The 15,827-nt window shown below is 40.8% G+C and overlaps 1 protein-coding gene across 4 annotated transcripts in view; it reads right to left on the bottom strand.

Moving 5' to 3' along the window:
* AOAH (acyloxyacyl hydrolase) overlaps positions 1-15,827 on the bottom strand; it is a 156,732-nt gene that overhangs the window by 107,007 nt on the left and 33,898 nt on the right. For all 4 annotated transcript variants that reach the window (XM_081800267.1, XM_081800269.1, XM_081800268.1 and 1 more), the window contains exons 3-4: positions 12,588-12,654; positions 4,785-4,884 (exon numbers count right to left, since the gene is read on the bottom strand). In XM_081800267.1, coding sequence (XP_081656393.1) covers positions 4,785-4,884; positions 12,588-12,654 — 167 coding nt within the window. The remainder of the gene's footprint in view (positions 1-4,784; positions 4,885-12,587; positions 12,655-15,827) is intronic.

The following is a 15,827-nucleotide window of genomic DNA, read 5'->3' as shown; positions in this document are numbered from 1 at the left end:
TGGTGCCAGCTGAACATTGTAGATTGTTTCTTTTTTTTTTTTTTTTTAAAGATTTTATTTATTTGACAGAGAGAGACACAGCGAGAGAGGGAACACAAGCAGGGGGAGTGGGAGAGGGAGAAGCAGGCTTCCCGCCGAGCAGGGAACCCGATGCAGGGCTTGATCCCAGAACCCTGGGATCATGACCTGAGCTGAAGGCAGATGCTTAACGACTGAGCCACCCAGGCGCCCCTGTAGATTGTTTCTTGCTTCAGTTAATTATGGATGACGTTTGTCATTTTGAGCACACGGTAGATAATGATATGAGCCATAGCTAAAGGATGGGCAAAAAGTGGGCTTGGAATGTCAACTGTGCCATAGATGACAGGCAGTTTATTAAGGTCCCTAAATGTGGTTCCACTTGTACTTTTGTTCCTACTGAAGTCAGATCCCATTGCTCTACACTGCTGGATTCTGCCCACCAGCTCCCTGGAGCAGAAGGACCCCCTTTTCCCCTCCACCCTGCAGCATGCATTTCACAGGGGCAATGGCTCGTGTGGCATTATTTGTATTTTACCAGAATCGGAAACACATGCAAAGCAGGACACTGAGGGTATGGAGTCTTGCTTGTGAGAAATTACTGGCCCAGGAGCAGTGGTTCAATTAAAAGTAACTATACCCGGGCGCCTGGGTGGCTCAGTTGGTTAAGCGATTGCCTTCGGCTCAGGTCATGATCCTGGAGTCCCGGGATCAAGTCCCGCATTGGGCTCCCTGCTCGGCAGGGAGTCTCCTTCTCCCTCTGACCCTCCCCACTCTCATGTGCTCTCTCTCATTCTCTCTCTCTCAAATAAATAAATAAAATCTTTAAAAAAAAAAAAAGTAACTATACCCCAGGAGCAGCAGTGAGGCCTAGAGCACAGTGGGGAAGAGCTTGGGCTTTAAAGACAAACAGACCTGGGGCTGAATCCTCTCGTTGCCACTTATTAACTTTGTAATCTCTTAACTTCTCCTAGGCTCAATTTCTTCACCTGTAAAATAAGCCCCACCCCCTAGGAGCACCGTTAAATGAGATCACACATGTCAAGTGCAGCGCTGGTGTGTTATCCAGACACCAAACGTGCCTGGCACAATGGGAGCAACAAAGATGAGCAAGATGCAGACCTGCCACCTTGATAAGCTTACATCTTAATAAGAAAATCTATGTAAACTTAATATTTTAATATCTTTGTGCTATACTTTCCTCATCTATAACATGCGGACAACAATACCTATTTCATAAGATTAAATGATTCATGTACATAAAGTATTTAGAACAACATTGGCACATCATAGTACTTCAAAAGGTATTTATGATGCTGGTGGAGAGCAGAGTTAATATTTTGTGGAAAGGATTAGGAATTATTCTACAGAGAAAGTGACAGAGATGTGAGCTCGAAGGGTGGGCCTGGTATTGACAGGACATCCTGGGTGGAGGAATGATTGAGAACAAGGGTACAGAGGTGGGAAGGTTAAGGTGAGCTCAAGAGAGAGCCAATCACTCCATTTTGGCCGCAGCAGGGGGTACACAAGGATAACCATGGAAGTCCAGGAAGGCTTCTTGAGAATCCTGAAATGCTAAGTGAAAATGCATACCTAACTGGGTAGGCAATATAGAAATCATAAGCTGGGCACAGAGATAGGCACTGGGAAAATTAATGTGTCCATGAAGTAAGGGAAATCAGAATTTCCATCAATGATGCAAATGAGAAGCTAGTGGCACTTTGTTTATTCATTTGACAAATACTTCTTTATTATGTGTGAGGCACCATCCTAGGCACTAGGTGTACAGTGGTGACCAAGGCAGAGTCCTCCTGGAGGTGATAGCCTAGTGGGAGAGATGGATAGACAGGCAATCACCCGGGTGACCAACTGCTCAGGTTTTCCCAGGATGTGGGACTTTCAGGGCTTATCCCAGGAAGCAGCATCATGTTCATTGTTCATTAAACACTTGTTCATTAAAACAAGGCAGGTTCCGTGGAGGGGCCTACAAGAGCTTCGACAAGAAGGGTATGTAGGACGAGTCAGGGATGGACTCCCTGAAGAAGCAACATGTGAGCTGAGATCTGAAGGACAGGAAGTCCACCCAGTTGAAGAATGAGGGAGAAACTGATTTCCACAGCAAGGCACTGAGGTAGAGTGACAAGATCAAATTTACTTCATAGAAAGGCCTTTATGGCATCGGTGTGGAGAATTTTTTGGAAAGCAGGCAAGAGCAGAATTTGATTGGACTAACTAGGAAGCTAGAGTGGGAGTTACATCAAAGGATGATTGTGGGAATCCTTCATACAGTGATACTGTTACACACGCAAAACACAATGACCCTCACAGGCAAAAAAAATATCAGACACGGAGAAGACCATATTGTATGATTCCATTGATATGACATTCAAGAACAGAACTTTATATGAATGAACTAACCTGTGGTGATAGATTTTAGAACAGTGGCTACACTGTGGGGTAGGTATTGACTGGGACAGTCATGAGGGAGGCCTCTGGCAGCAGGCTGGAAATTATTTACATCTTTAGTAGGTAGGTAATTCCACCTACTAACTCACACCTGCTTTGTAGGTGTAATTTGTGCCATGGAAATGAAAAGAAGGTCTGATACATACCATTAAAAAATACATGCTCAAAGTTTAATGTTAAGGGGGAAAAGTAGAGTAAAAAATTACATATACACAATCATAACTCTCAAAAAAATCAATATAATAATAATTAACTTAAAATTAAAAGGAAAACATCCAATATTTGACATTGGTTATTTGTGGTGGTGGGATTTCAGCTGACTGATGTGAAGAGATACCCCAGGAAGGATTTTCAGAAACACTGACAATGGATAAGAGATTAACTATCCACTCTCAGCAGGCTAGGGATACGAATCCCAGTTCTGTTCTTTCCTAAGGGAGCGACTTTCAGCAAGTTACATAACCTCTTTACCCCAGTTTCTGCAACGTTAAAAAAAGGGGTCAGTATAAACAATGGTGCCTCCATCCTGGAGTTGTCTGGGGGACTAAATAAGGTGAACGGTAAGCACAGCACCATGTAGGATAGTGGGTCTTCAGGAAGTACCAGTTGTTGCTATTAAAGAAATCTTGAAGGCAGAAGAGAGTGAAGCTGTCCATGTTTGCACCAAATGACCCTCTTCCCTGGGGCACTTGTAGGGATGGATGCTGGTGATGGGGATTTGAGGAGAAGGATGAAGGCCCAGAACAGTGACTGGGGGAATGTCAAGCTGAGTCCTGCTGGGGTGCAAGCTGAGCCATTTCTAGGGTGAAATCCTCCCACTCCCTCCCAGCCAGCTAGGATGGCTGAAACACTCCCGAGTTAGGAACTGCAAAGGGTGTTGTGATGGGAAGACAAGAAAATGGTAATCTGGGTATAAACTCCACAGGGTACGAAAATAAAGAATGTCATTTTACATAGGACAGTTTAAAGTTGAACATTTTGTGACTATGTATAACTATGGTTGTGATGTATATATAACATGATGTTATTTAAGGAAAGGAAATGACAAAAAACCCGTATCACATGCCTTTGTACATAGAGACACATTTCCTCTGTGCATTATCAAATAGCGAATATTATGATACCATATTCACATGCTATTTGAACACATGAAAAAAAATTTTAATTAAAAGTTCCTATCCCTTCTAGAAACTAGTGGATTTCAAAGCTTCTCAGGTAGAATTCGGGGAAATGTAATTGACATGCAGTCAAGGACCTAGGAAGCATGACATGCGCTTATACTCCAGGTATTCACACCCCTCTTTTCCTTCTCAAGGGGACAGGTTTATGATATTTAATGCTGTCATTCAGAAGCATCATGTTCATTGGTTAGGCCACAAAGTGTTAAACTGACTTTAATTCAATGAGAATAAAAAGGAAATTACATATAAAACAGAAACCTATTGTGTCATACACAGAAAAACTACAATTCTGGAATAGGAAGCATAGAATTTTATTTTATTTTATTTTATTTTAATTAATTTATTTATAGGAAGTTTCTGAAAAATCAATATTTTGAGGCCTAACCAGATTTAATATTATACTTTCACTCAGAATATGAGCTGAGAATATTGTCAACATTTGCAGCCGTGTCTGCTGTCTTCCAATTGAAAATTGTCCAACATGATATAATGCACACAGGGTGTTCTGAAGAGCTATCTGAATAATAATGATATTGATAATAGTGATATTGTCTACACTTCTACTAACACGTTTTTATGTAGCAGGTATCGTGCTGAGCATTTTGGGTGTATTAGCTAACTTACTTCCCACAACAAACCTGTGAAGGAGGTATTTTAGGCATTTTATTATATCCATTTTTGGGTGAGTACAATAAAGCTCAGACTAGGATGACCAACTGCTCAGGTTTTCCCAGGATGTGGGACTTTCAGGGCTTATCCCAGGAAAGTCCTGGGCAAACTGGATGAGTTTATCTTTCTACAAAAGTGACCTGCTTGATTTTTAAATGGTAAAGAGAAATTTAATCTCTTATCTTCTTGGCTGGTTAGATTTCCCACCTACTGTCAGTCCACCTCTAGATTATAGTCTACGAGAGTTAAATAGGAAAGACATTCTTTGGCAGCATGGGGTGGGGGGAAGGATCTAGGGCAACATTATTTCACATGATGTAATTGAAAATGTCATTTTGCCTCTCTCTGTTCCCAAACCCCTGAGCCAGCGAAGTTGAACCTCCCTTTACAACATTTCCAAAGGGCTTGCATGTCACCATAATCTGACATTCAAAGTGAAAACCCACTTACCTTGGGAAGCGGGTAGAGATGACACAATGGTTGGCCAGGGTCCTGCTTACAAAACTCCAGGGTATGACACAACACATCAGCATTCATATCTGTGCTAAGCCTGGAGGGAAATGGGACAGAACAAAGGCTATTTAAGATCTCTCGGGCATTTAGGAAATAGAACTTATTTCAAAGGAAGGTAAATCCCCAGAATGGATTCTAGCTTGGTGTTTGAGTCCAGCCCCATGTAGCTGCCAGATCATAATGATCTCCTGCCGCGTTGTTCTCTCCTCTGTTTAGAATAAGGTCCTGGGGGTGGGAAGGGGACACAGACAGCACTGAGCTGTGGTCAGCCTCTCACATGGGCACTGTGATTCTTTTCAGAAGAAGCCACAAATACAACTGGGAAAGGAAAAATGGAGAGGGGTATCATTTGATGGAAACAATATTTTAAAGTTTGCTAGGTCTTATAGCAAAAAAATCATGTGTGATAAAGCCTTAAACACCTAAAATTATTTTTAAGGCATAATCCAAATCCTTTCTTTCCCTTTAAAATAAATATATTTCTTTTGGAAGAAAATACAATATAGTTGACTCCCCCTGCCCTAGGATGGTATAAGGAAAGTGTTTTCAAATATTTTGGTTTAATCGAGTTTGAAGGGGCTAAAACAAACCTTCCATATCAATTTTCTACCTGACACTCCCCGAACTCTTCTTACCAAGAAGAATGAGAACAATGTGCTGCTTCAAATGAAGGAACGAATAGAGTATGGATTTTTAGTAACTATTCCAAGGAAATAATTGATTCAAACCCAACTCAAACGAAACCAAAACAACAACAAAAAGAATCTATAAACATAGGTTGGTAATATCTAGAGACTAATCTCAGAAAAACAGATCTAGATTTTAGAAGATACTTTTTGGGGTTTCTTCCCAGCTCACATGATCATTTAACAGTCTCCCTTCACCCATAGGGGCAGGTTCCCGGCAACTATGTTTGTACTCCCTATCTCTTGGCCCGTTGATTGGACCTCACTGGATGACATTGGACAAGCAGGATCAGTCAGATTCTCTCTTATGGAAATTTAGAATTAGTACTAAAGATTTCAACTTCATTCTGGGCTGTTCCCAGAATAATAGGAGCTATAGTGACTTGGGACTATAATGTCATTTCCTGCCATGTGGATTGAGCATTTGGAAAACTAATCTGTAGGATGGGGTTCAGGGGTCAGAACCCAGTTTGTGCAGTGAGGAAGCCTGGGGAGAACGTGCCTCTGTGTTCCTGGGGGCTTCCAAGTCCCATTTCCATCTCTGTCTGAGGCCTGGCAAGATGGCTTCTTAAGCTTTTGTGAGCATCTAAGTTAAGAGGGAGAAAGAGAGTCATCTGCTTGGCCCCAGGGCTCCTTCATGAGAGGTGGAGGGGAAGTTAACTTAAAGTATAAAATGAAGTCACATCTTCTAAGTTGAGGGTCAAGCTGTATATAGCAGATAAAGTCCATTAGCAAACTAATGTCTACTAAGGGTCAGTAAATCAGGAGAGGGTGGCTGTTTTCACACATCTGTCCTCAACTTAATGGTTCATTTATTTAACTGATGACTGCTGTTTTTATGGGGGTCTAATATTTAGTGGGCTCAGGAGAGTGATAAATAGGGCTCTGCTTAACTTTTTTTTTTTTTAACCTACAGCCAATAATCCCATCTGTGGTAATCCAGGACCACCAACTAATCATATGATTTCAAGACCTATTCATTTTCTCTGCAAATAGAGCACAATTTCAAGTAAGTGAACCTGATTACAGGAGTGGAAATGGGGTCCCCACAGTCAGAGAGTGAGGCTGATGGTCTCTACACTGAGGAATAGGAGAGGAGAACTAGGTATGTGGTGTTCTTCCCAGAGTCCTCTAAGATCAGAGCTTCATCATCAGAAGACTGAAAGTGAGAAACAGTCCTTTGGACAAGAATAGAAAATGCTGAGCATCATAAATCCAGACAAGTGTAAGACCACTAGAATGTACAAGATGCAAAGAAGTGGCAAAGTAGCACATGTGCTCTTTACGAGCCATGGGGCAGAAAGCTCAGGTAATGCATAAAATGTGAAATCCTTAGGAAATCTCCAAATTCATAATAACCATTCCCACCCAATATTATTTTCCTATAGCAGCAAAAAGACCAAAATAGTCACATTTTATTTATTTTTTTTAAGATTTTATTTACTTGACAGAGAGAGAGATAGCGAGAGCAGGAACACAAGCAGGGGGAGTGGGAAAGGGAGAAGCAGGCTTCCTGCCAAGCAGGGAGCCGAATGTGGGGCCTGATCCCAGGACCCTGGGATCATGACCTGAGCCGAAGGCAGACGCTTAACGACTGAGCCACTCAGGCACCCCAAAATCGTCACATTTTAATTCACTTCTTTTTACTACCCTTACTGGTATAGAGGTGTGTAGGAATGAGGCATGTGGTGGGGGACCAGGGGTGGTGGGGGAGGAGGCGTCAACACATTTGGCAGAGCTAATTAACAAGTTTAATTAGGATCATAGTAGAATGAAGTCAATGATGATGATCATCAGCATAAATCAAAAGAAGGGAGCAAGGTCAGGATTAACAGACAGGTTAATAGAAGAGTAACAGCCTATGGCAGGGAGTGAGGACAGGGCCTTCCACACATGAAAGCTCTCAAATTTAGACCTTGACATCACTTTCAAAGAAAGTTTATATATTAATATATAGTCACAGAGATATACTCACAACACTGAAAGAAGATCTTCCTCATGCAACTTAATACTTTTATCCAATTTCTGGACCACACCCATAGCATACTATGAATTTGTTCATTTCTCTAAATCTTGTACACTAGTCCCCCTCTTATCTGTGGTTTTGCTTTCCATAGTTTCAGTGACTGGTGGTCAACTGTGGTCTGGAAGCAGATGATTCTCCTTCTAACATATCATCTGAAGGTCAAGAGTAGCACATACACCCCAATGTTCATAGCAGCAAAGTCCACAATTGTCAAACTGTGGAAAGAGCTGAGATGCCCTTCAACAGACAAATGGATAAAGAAGTTGTGGTCCATATATACAATGGAATATTACTCAGCCATCAGAAAGGATGAATATCCAACTTTTACATCAACATGGATGGGACTGGAGGAGATTATGCTAAGTGAAATAAGTCAAGCGGAGAAAGACAACTATCATATGGTTTTACTCATATGTGGAACATAAGTAATAGAGCAGAGGACCACAGGAGAAGGGAGGGATAACCGGGAAGAAATCAGAGAGGGAGACAAACCATGAGAGACCCTGGACTCCAGGAGACAACTGAGGGTTACAGAAGGGAGGGGTGGGGGGATGGGGTAATCAGGTGATAGGTATTAAGGAGGGCACGTGTTGGGATAAGCACTGGGTGTTATATGCAACTAATGAATTGTTGAACACTACAACAAAAATTTAGGATGTACTATATGTTGGCTAACTGAACATAATGAAAAAAAAAGTAGCCTAATGCTACATCACAATGCCTTGTCATTCATCCCCCTTCATCTTATCACGTAGGCATTTTATCATCTCACATCATCACAAGAAGAAGGGTGAGTACAGTGCAATAAATATTTTGAGAGAGAGACAGAGAGAGAGATCACGTTTACATAACTTATATTACAGTGTGTTGTTATAATTGTTCTATTTTATTATGGTTGCTAATCATTTCCTATGCCTAATTGATAAATTAAACTTTATCACAAGTATGTATGTATAGGAAAAAATAGTATATATAGTTCAGTACTATCTGATTTCAGGCATCCACTGGGGGGCCTTGGAATGTATCCCCTCTGGATAAGGGGGGGACTGCTGTAATTATCTTGTGACTGGCACAGATACTGCTTTGTGTTTTTGGTGTCTAAAAAATACATTAATTACATTTAAGGCGTACTATGTTATAAACCCCGTTACACATTTTCTTCTAAAAAATGTTAGTAGCTTAGGCCTCTCCTGATCTCTGAGAGCTCCTAGGTTTGGAATACAAGAGTTTATGATTTGGAGGAAAGCATAAATAAATCCCAGGAAGCAAGGTGAGATGTACAGAAGACAAGGATCAGGCTTGCTATGGCAACAAATGGCACGATGGAGGTCAAAACCAGGTAGAGGAGGACCTAGCACATGGTCACTGGCTAGGATTGGTTGCTCCTAGAATTATCCCCTCCCTGCATGACCCAGGTTCTTGGGGGAATGCCTGAGTGCCCAGGTGTCCCACTTCCCAAAAACATCCTGTGGCTTGCCAATGGGCAGGAAGTGTAATTGCTGAATAATTAGTCCATGAATCATTGAGAATCGACTGGTATGAAATAATGAGGAGGGATGCCCTCTGGGTTAGGAAACACATTTAATACTGGAAGCCTGAAATTCAGGTAAAACTAAATCATAAGTTTGTCATTTTCAGCACCTATATCAACCCCAAACTGTATGTGATTGATTAAAACAAGTTGTAAGAAGAGCACACCATAAGAGGAGAAATGTCTATCAGCAAACAACTAATATGGGTACTGGAAAATTACTAACAAATCAAACTAATGGTGGACAGAACCATGAAGAGGGATGATTTACTACATATGTCTTTCTTCAAGTGGCCCACCCAATACTAATGAGAATTTGTTGTCTTAGGTCTTTAAGTCATCTCAAAGGAAAAAATGTCCTCCCCTCCCTGCCACCTACTCAGTGAGTGGCCCTCTTTTGGTGGTTTGCTGGGACGATTCTTCTATAACACCTTGTGTTCATTTGCTGTCATTTGAGATGGGGACTGTCCCTTGTACAGTTCCCACCTGCAGTACGTAGTATAGTGTCTGTCTGTCCTCTCTGATCCTTGTGCTTATGTCTTTTGCACTTGCCACTCTCCAGCCAGCTACAGAAGAACAATGGGTTTCTCAACCAACCTAGGCCCCAGCCCTTTTACTCCCAATACATGTGGTAGCTAATCTCTGGCTCCCCCTTTTGGGTATCTACATGCACTGCCCTCTTTAGCTTCTGTGACTTTTTTCCACCTACCTCTCTGGTTCCCTGATCCAGGCCCAGCAGAACCTCTCTGGTCAAGCTGACATTTCCCCCAGAGCACTTATATACCTCATACTAGGTATATAAGCAGATTCAATGGATAGGCTAAAAAGTTCTTTTTCTGTTTTAATATGTTCAAGCAGTTTCTTTGGAGCAGTCTAGTCATAGCTCATCTGTAGTGATACTTTTTTTCTTTTAAAATAATAAAATAATTAATTCAGCAAGCATTTATGGAAGGTCTTCAATATATATTGAAGGCTCAAATATAGCACCAAGCCCTGAAGATACAAAGCCCTCTCTTTCTCCTCCACCCTCCCTCCCTCCCTCCCTTCCTTCCACATATTCAGTATTTTGCTAAGTACCTAGAGATGCAGAGACAAATAAAATGCAGTCCTGGTTCTCAGAAGGCTTTCAATCTAGTTAGCAACTCAGAAAAGTCCATGGAGAATGAAATTACACATAGATGTGGTAAGTGTTGTGCTAGGGGTTTGCATGGGGTCCCAGGAGTGTGTGTGTGTGTGTGTCTGTGTGTGTGTGTCTGTGTGTGTGTGTGTGGGGGGGTGACAGCAGTGGAAGTGTTGTCTGTCTTAGCCTGCAGAGGGTCAGGAAAGCTTCCAGAGGAAGAGACCCTGGAACTGAGGTCTAAAGAAGTAGAATTTGTCTGGGGGTAGAGGTTTCAGAGGCACCAAGCAGGGGGAACATCTTATGCAAATGTCCTGAGGCCAAAACCTCTTGGTGTGTGTGGGGAATTACAAGTGGTTTGGAGTGTGGAGGGATGAATCTGAAAACGTCCTCAGGGACTGATTTATAAATAACCCTGCGTATATCACTAAGGAATCCTGCAAAAGGTGTGAAGACTGAAGAACTTTATGTTTGTGCCATATTAGTTTGGCATTTGAAAGATATTTGGCCAGCTAGAATGTGGATTGTTGACTTCCAGGCCAATAGGCAGGACTGCAGGCCTAGAATCCAGTTAGGAGGCAGGAACAGTAATAGAAGTAGGAGTTAAAAAGAAAGCATCCTTGCCTTCCAAACACTCCCAGTCCGGGGCTCACTAGAAATCACTTATCATAACAGAATGAGGTACATATTGATGGAGGCATGTATACAGCACAGCTTAGCACGGATGACCACTGTGGACCGTATGATTTTAAGTTCCACTCGTCTTTAAAATTCTGCAACTCTAGGCTACCTAGTTGTGGGAAATGATGCCTCTGAGCCTCTCTGCTTTTTTTTTTTTTTTTAAAGATTTTATTTATTTATTTGACAGAGAGAGACAAAGCGAGAGATGGAACACAAGCAGGGGGAGTGGGAGAGGGAGAAGCAGGCTTCCCGCTGAGCAGGGAGCCCGATGCGGGGCTCGATCCCAGGACCCTGGGATCATGACCTGAGCCGAAGGCAGACGCCCAACGACTGAGCCACCCAGGCGCCCTGAGCCTCTCTGCTTTGAGGCTAGTGGCATATAAAAGAGGAACCCCATAAGAATATTCATCATAATACCATTCACAAGAAAGAAAAACCAGTAAACAACCCAAAAACCCATCAATGGGAGAATGAAGGAATAGATTCTTGTAGTGACACAATATTCTACATAGTCAGAGGAAATAAACTACAGCAATGACACTATGTTATGTTATGGATGGAACTTAGATGTACAAATCTAAGTGGTAGGTCCCAAAAGATTATATACAATGGGATACTCTCTTCATAAACTAAAGAAATAAATAAAATAAGTTTTAAAGAAATATATGTAATAAATATAGTAAAATTCTAATTATTTTATGTAGTTATATTATTTTACCATTAATTATGATTATTAATCATTAAGCTATTAATCCATTAATATTTGAATAAGATTAATTTTCTCTATTACATTGACATATAATTCTTATATACTAATTATAATTAACATATTACACATATTTATTCTATTTATTATTTATATATAAATATATATTACACATATTTATTAGCATAAATATGTATAAATTTAACATAATATATATTAACATAAGTATATATACATGCATACTAAAACTACAGAAAAAGGAAAGCAAGAGAAAGATGAATATGGAGTTTATTAAGTGGATGGAGAAAAGCATGAGAATGAATGACCGAGGGACTGGATGGTTAGAGTAAATTATAATCAGGGTCCTAGACTTAGTTTTGGGTGGTGGGTTTGGAAGCTAATTACTTTATTCAAAGTAACTAAGTAACCAAATAATAAATATAAGAAAGCCATGTATGGATGGTTGATGAGAAAATGCCATGAATAGGAAGGAATATGATTTATCTGATCCAGTGCACCTGAGCTCAAAAAAGAAACACAAGCGAAAGAAGGAAGCAGACAGATTATAATGGCGCCCATGTGGGATCCTGAGGGGCAAGGGCTAGGGCTTGTGGAGAGAGCCAGGAAACCTGAGGGAGGAGAGAGGAGAACCGAAGAACATGGTCTGGGACCTGAGCTGGGAGACAAGGGAAAGGCCGGGGCTCTTCGGGGAGCCTTTAGGTCCGGACAGTAGGATCTGGTTACTTGTTGCTAAAATTCCTCCTGAAAGGCTCTTGAAGAGAAATCGAGCCAGGTGCCACACTCTATGTAATTCAAGGGGAGCCTTTGCCTCGAGTGGCAATGGATCTGAGTCAAGTCTGAATGTTCCACTACTAACAAGAACAGGAACACAGCTCAAGCCCTTGTTCAGTGAGTACATCCAGCTGCCTGGCAGCTTTCCTGTTGCCCCCACATCCCAGCAACTGGCCCAGGTTAATGTGCCAGCATACTCACAGTTTTACGAGGTCCGGTCCAAACATTCTTATCACTAAATAGCAGGTGGTCTTCAAGAACAGCTTTTCTAAGAAAAAAGAAAGAAGGGGAAATAGATTATTTTTTATTCTGATGAATTTAACACATGAGTTAAAAATAACCATCTTTTACTAGGAATTGATGCTGAATGATTAATTAATGAGTAATTATAAGGGCTTAGGGGAAATGTTACTGTTAACGTATTCATTAAAACATCATCTTAGGTTTATGTGAATGCCACTTTGTTTACCGTACATGATAAAGATCACCAGTTTATTATAAAAAAACAAGTTAAATTTTTGGGTTTTATTTTCTTTTGTACAGCAAGGAATATCTGGTGAAGATCTCCTTTGTTGAAATAAAACAGGACTCACTGTAAATAATCTGAAATATAGCTCTGTTATAAAGACTCTTTTTTCGTGTTCATTTGGGAAAAAAAGATTGCATTTTGGCTATTTATTTTTTGCTGTTGGTATTCCAGAGATAGGAGACTGTCAAGATCCCTGCACTGCCATCTAGCCCAGAGAACACAGACACACAGACCCCAACACACACACACACATTAACAAAGCAATCTCCTTCCTCTCCATTGTGACAGTACAGGGATGCTTTGTGGATTGATCTGTACAATGAAATTTGTGAACCCTCTGGTCCTGTTTTTCCAGTTTGTGAGTCCACTGTGAAACCTTGGGAATTAGAACCTTAGCACAATTAAGACAGATGGGCTGTCTTAAGAAAATATGGGAATCTCTCCCTGATGAGAATTTATCTTGTCATGCTTATCTCAAACTGGGCTACCCATAACTTGCTTGGAGGGTAGGGTAGTGAAAGAACAGGATAAAAACTCTCTCTAGTACTTCATTTTTACTCAAGAGTAAATAATGTAAATATTTCTTTTGTATTACGATAGATCTATTCATAGGGCTTTTTTTTCTACAATAAAGCATGAACTTCAAACACACTGTGCTTTTGAAGTAGGAACTTAAAACTATATCCCCACATTGACCTTATAGAACCATGGGGGAATACTATGACATCTGTTGACAGCAAATTAGATAACTAGATGAGATGGACAAATTCCTAGAAAGACAGGCTGCCAAAACTGGCTCAAGAATAAATAAACAATCTGGATAGATGTATAACAAGAGATTGAATTAGTAATCCAATGCTTCCCCCAAAGAAAAGCTCAGAACCAGATGGCTTCACTGGTGAATGATACCAAATACCTAAAGAAAGCATCTGCATAGATTTTCTCCAAAAAAGATACACGAATGGCCAATAAGCACATGCTCAACCTCTTTAGCTATTAAGGAAATGCAAATCAAAACCACACGAGATACCACTTCACACCCACTATGATATGGTATAATAAAAATGACAGATAATAGCAGGTACTAATGTGGAGAAATTAGAATCTTCATACACTGCTGGTGGGAACATAATACAGTGCAGCCACCTTGGTTAATGGTCTGACAGTTCCTCAAATAGTTCAACATACAGTTGCCATACGATCCAACAAGTCCACTCATAGGTATATACCCCAAAGAATAAAAAATATACATCCATACAAAAATTTGTACACGGATGTTCATAGTAACATTATTTAAAACAGCCGAGAAGTGGAAACAATTCAACCCAAATGTCCATTCATAAATGAATGAATGAACTAAGTGGGCTATATCCATGCAGTACAATATTATTCAGCTGTGAAGAGTAATGAAGCTCTGCTACATGCCACAACTTTGATGGACATTAAAAACATTATGCTCAGTGAAAGAAACATAATTTCATTTATATGAATTGTCCAGAAGAAGCAAGTGCATGGAGATAGAAAATGGATTAGTGGTTGCTTAGGTCTGGGGAGGACAGATATTTGGGGTGGTGACAGCTTAGAAGTGCGAGGGTCCTTTTCGGTATAATGAAAATGTTCTAAAATTCACTGTGGTGAAGAATATACATCTCTGGGAATATATTAAAAGCCATTGAGGTATACATTTTAAATGGGTGAATTGCATGGTAGGTGAATTATACCTCAATATACCTGTTTTAAAATAAAAACATCTCCTCTTCCCCCTGGATGCTCCATTTCAGGAGAACTGCTGTGGGCATGTCAAGAACCCCTGATGTCACAGGACTCAGAGACTGGATTTCAGCACCTGTCTGACCTTCAATTGCTTACCCTTTCTGGGTTTCAATTCCTTCATCTGAAACATGTGGGAAAGGGATTCAGTCCCCTTCACTAGACCATCTAGGAACTTGGGAGAATTATGTAACGGACATTCAAAGTTACATGAATTGGCAAAGCACTCCGCAAGTGAGTTTCAAGTATGCCTAATGTAGAACTAGTTTAGCTGAGAGCTGGGCAATATTTTGCTCTTGCAGTACTGCTTGAAAGAGAAAATTTGCCTTCTTTCTGGTAAAATAAAAGATGTTGGTGTGTGTGTGTGTGTGTGTTTGTGTATTTTTAGAACCCTGTTTTGCTCAGGTTGAAATGAGTGGCTGCAAGTTTCTCCTTGCTCTCTGAGTAGGACCATCTGAATGATCCATTTCTTGAATGGATTCTGTGATCATTTCCCAGATGGATTCTGTGATGATTAAAAGTAAGGGGCTCCTGGAGCAATGGCTGGTTTGGAACATGAGATGGCCCCTTGACAGCTAAATTATAGGTCAGCACAGAAGGGTACAGAGTGGAGTCATGCAAAGTCTCCAGAGCAAGCCAGATAGAGCCCAGTCAGCATGATCAGATGTAACTTCACTGTTAGTGATACAACCATGGAAAAAATAGTTGCTCACATATTGCTAGTCACCTATCTGATGTAAAATGTATACAGTTAAACTATCTGTGACCAGGAAGGTACAAGAGCATTTAATTTCTACAGAGTCAGACTTGGAACAGCATAGGAGAAAAAAAATGTGGCCATTCCCAAGGGCAAAAGAGGGTTAAAAAGGAGCAAGTGAGCAGTCATCGTACGTTAGATATATACATGTGTTTGTAAATAAAACCCAGAACATTCTAGGTTGTAATTCACCTTCACATTTACCATGAAGAAGTTTCTCATAAGAACCTTTTGAGGGGTGAGATACCACCTCACACCAGTCAGAATGGCTAAAATTAACAAGTCAGGAAACGACAGATGTTGGCGGGGATGCGGAGAAAGGGGAACCCTCCTACACTGTTGGTGGGAATGCAAGCTGGTGCAGCCACTCTGGAAAACTGTATGG

Source organism: Leptonychotes weddellii, chromosome 12 (assembly GCF_054177405.1).
Source record: "Leptonychotes weddellii isolate Sample4059 chromosome 12, ASM5417740v2, whole genome shotgun sequence".
Taxonomy (NCBI): domain Eukaryota; kingdom Metazoa; phylum Chordata; class Mammalia; order Carnivora; family Phocidae; genus Leptonychotes; species Leptonychotes weddellii.
This window is presented reverse-complemented; position numbering and strand designations above follow the sequence as displayed.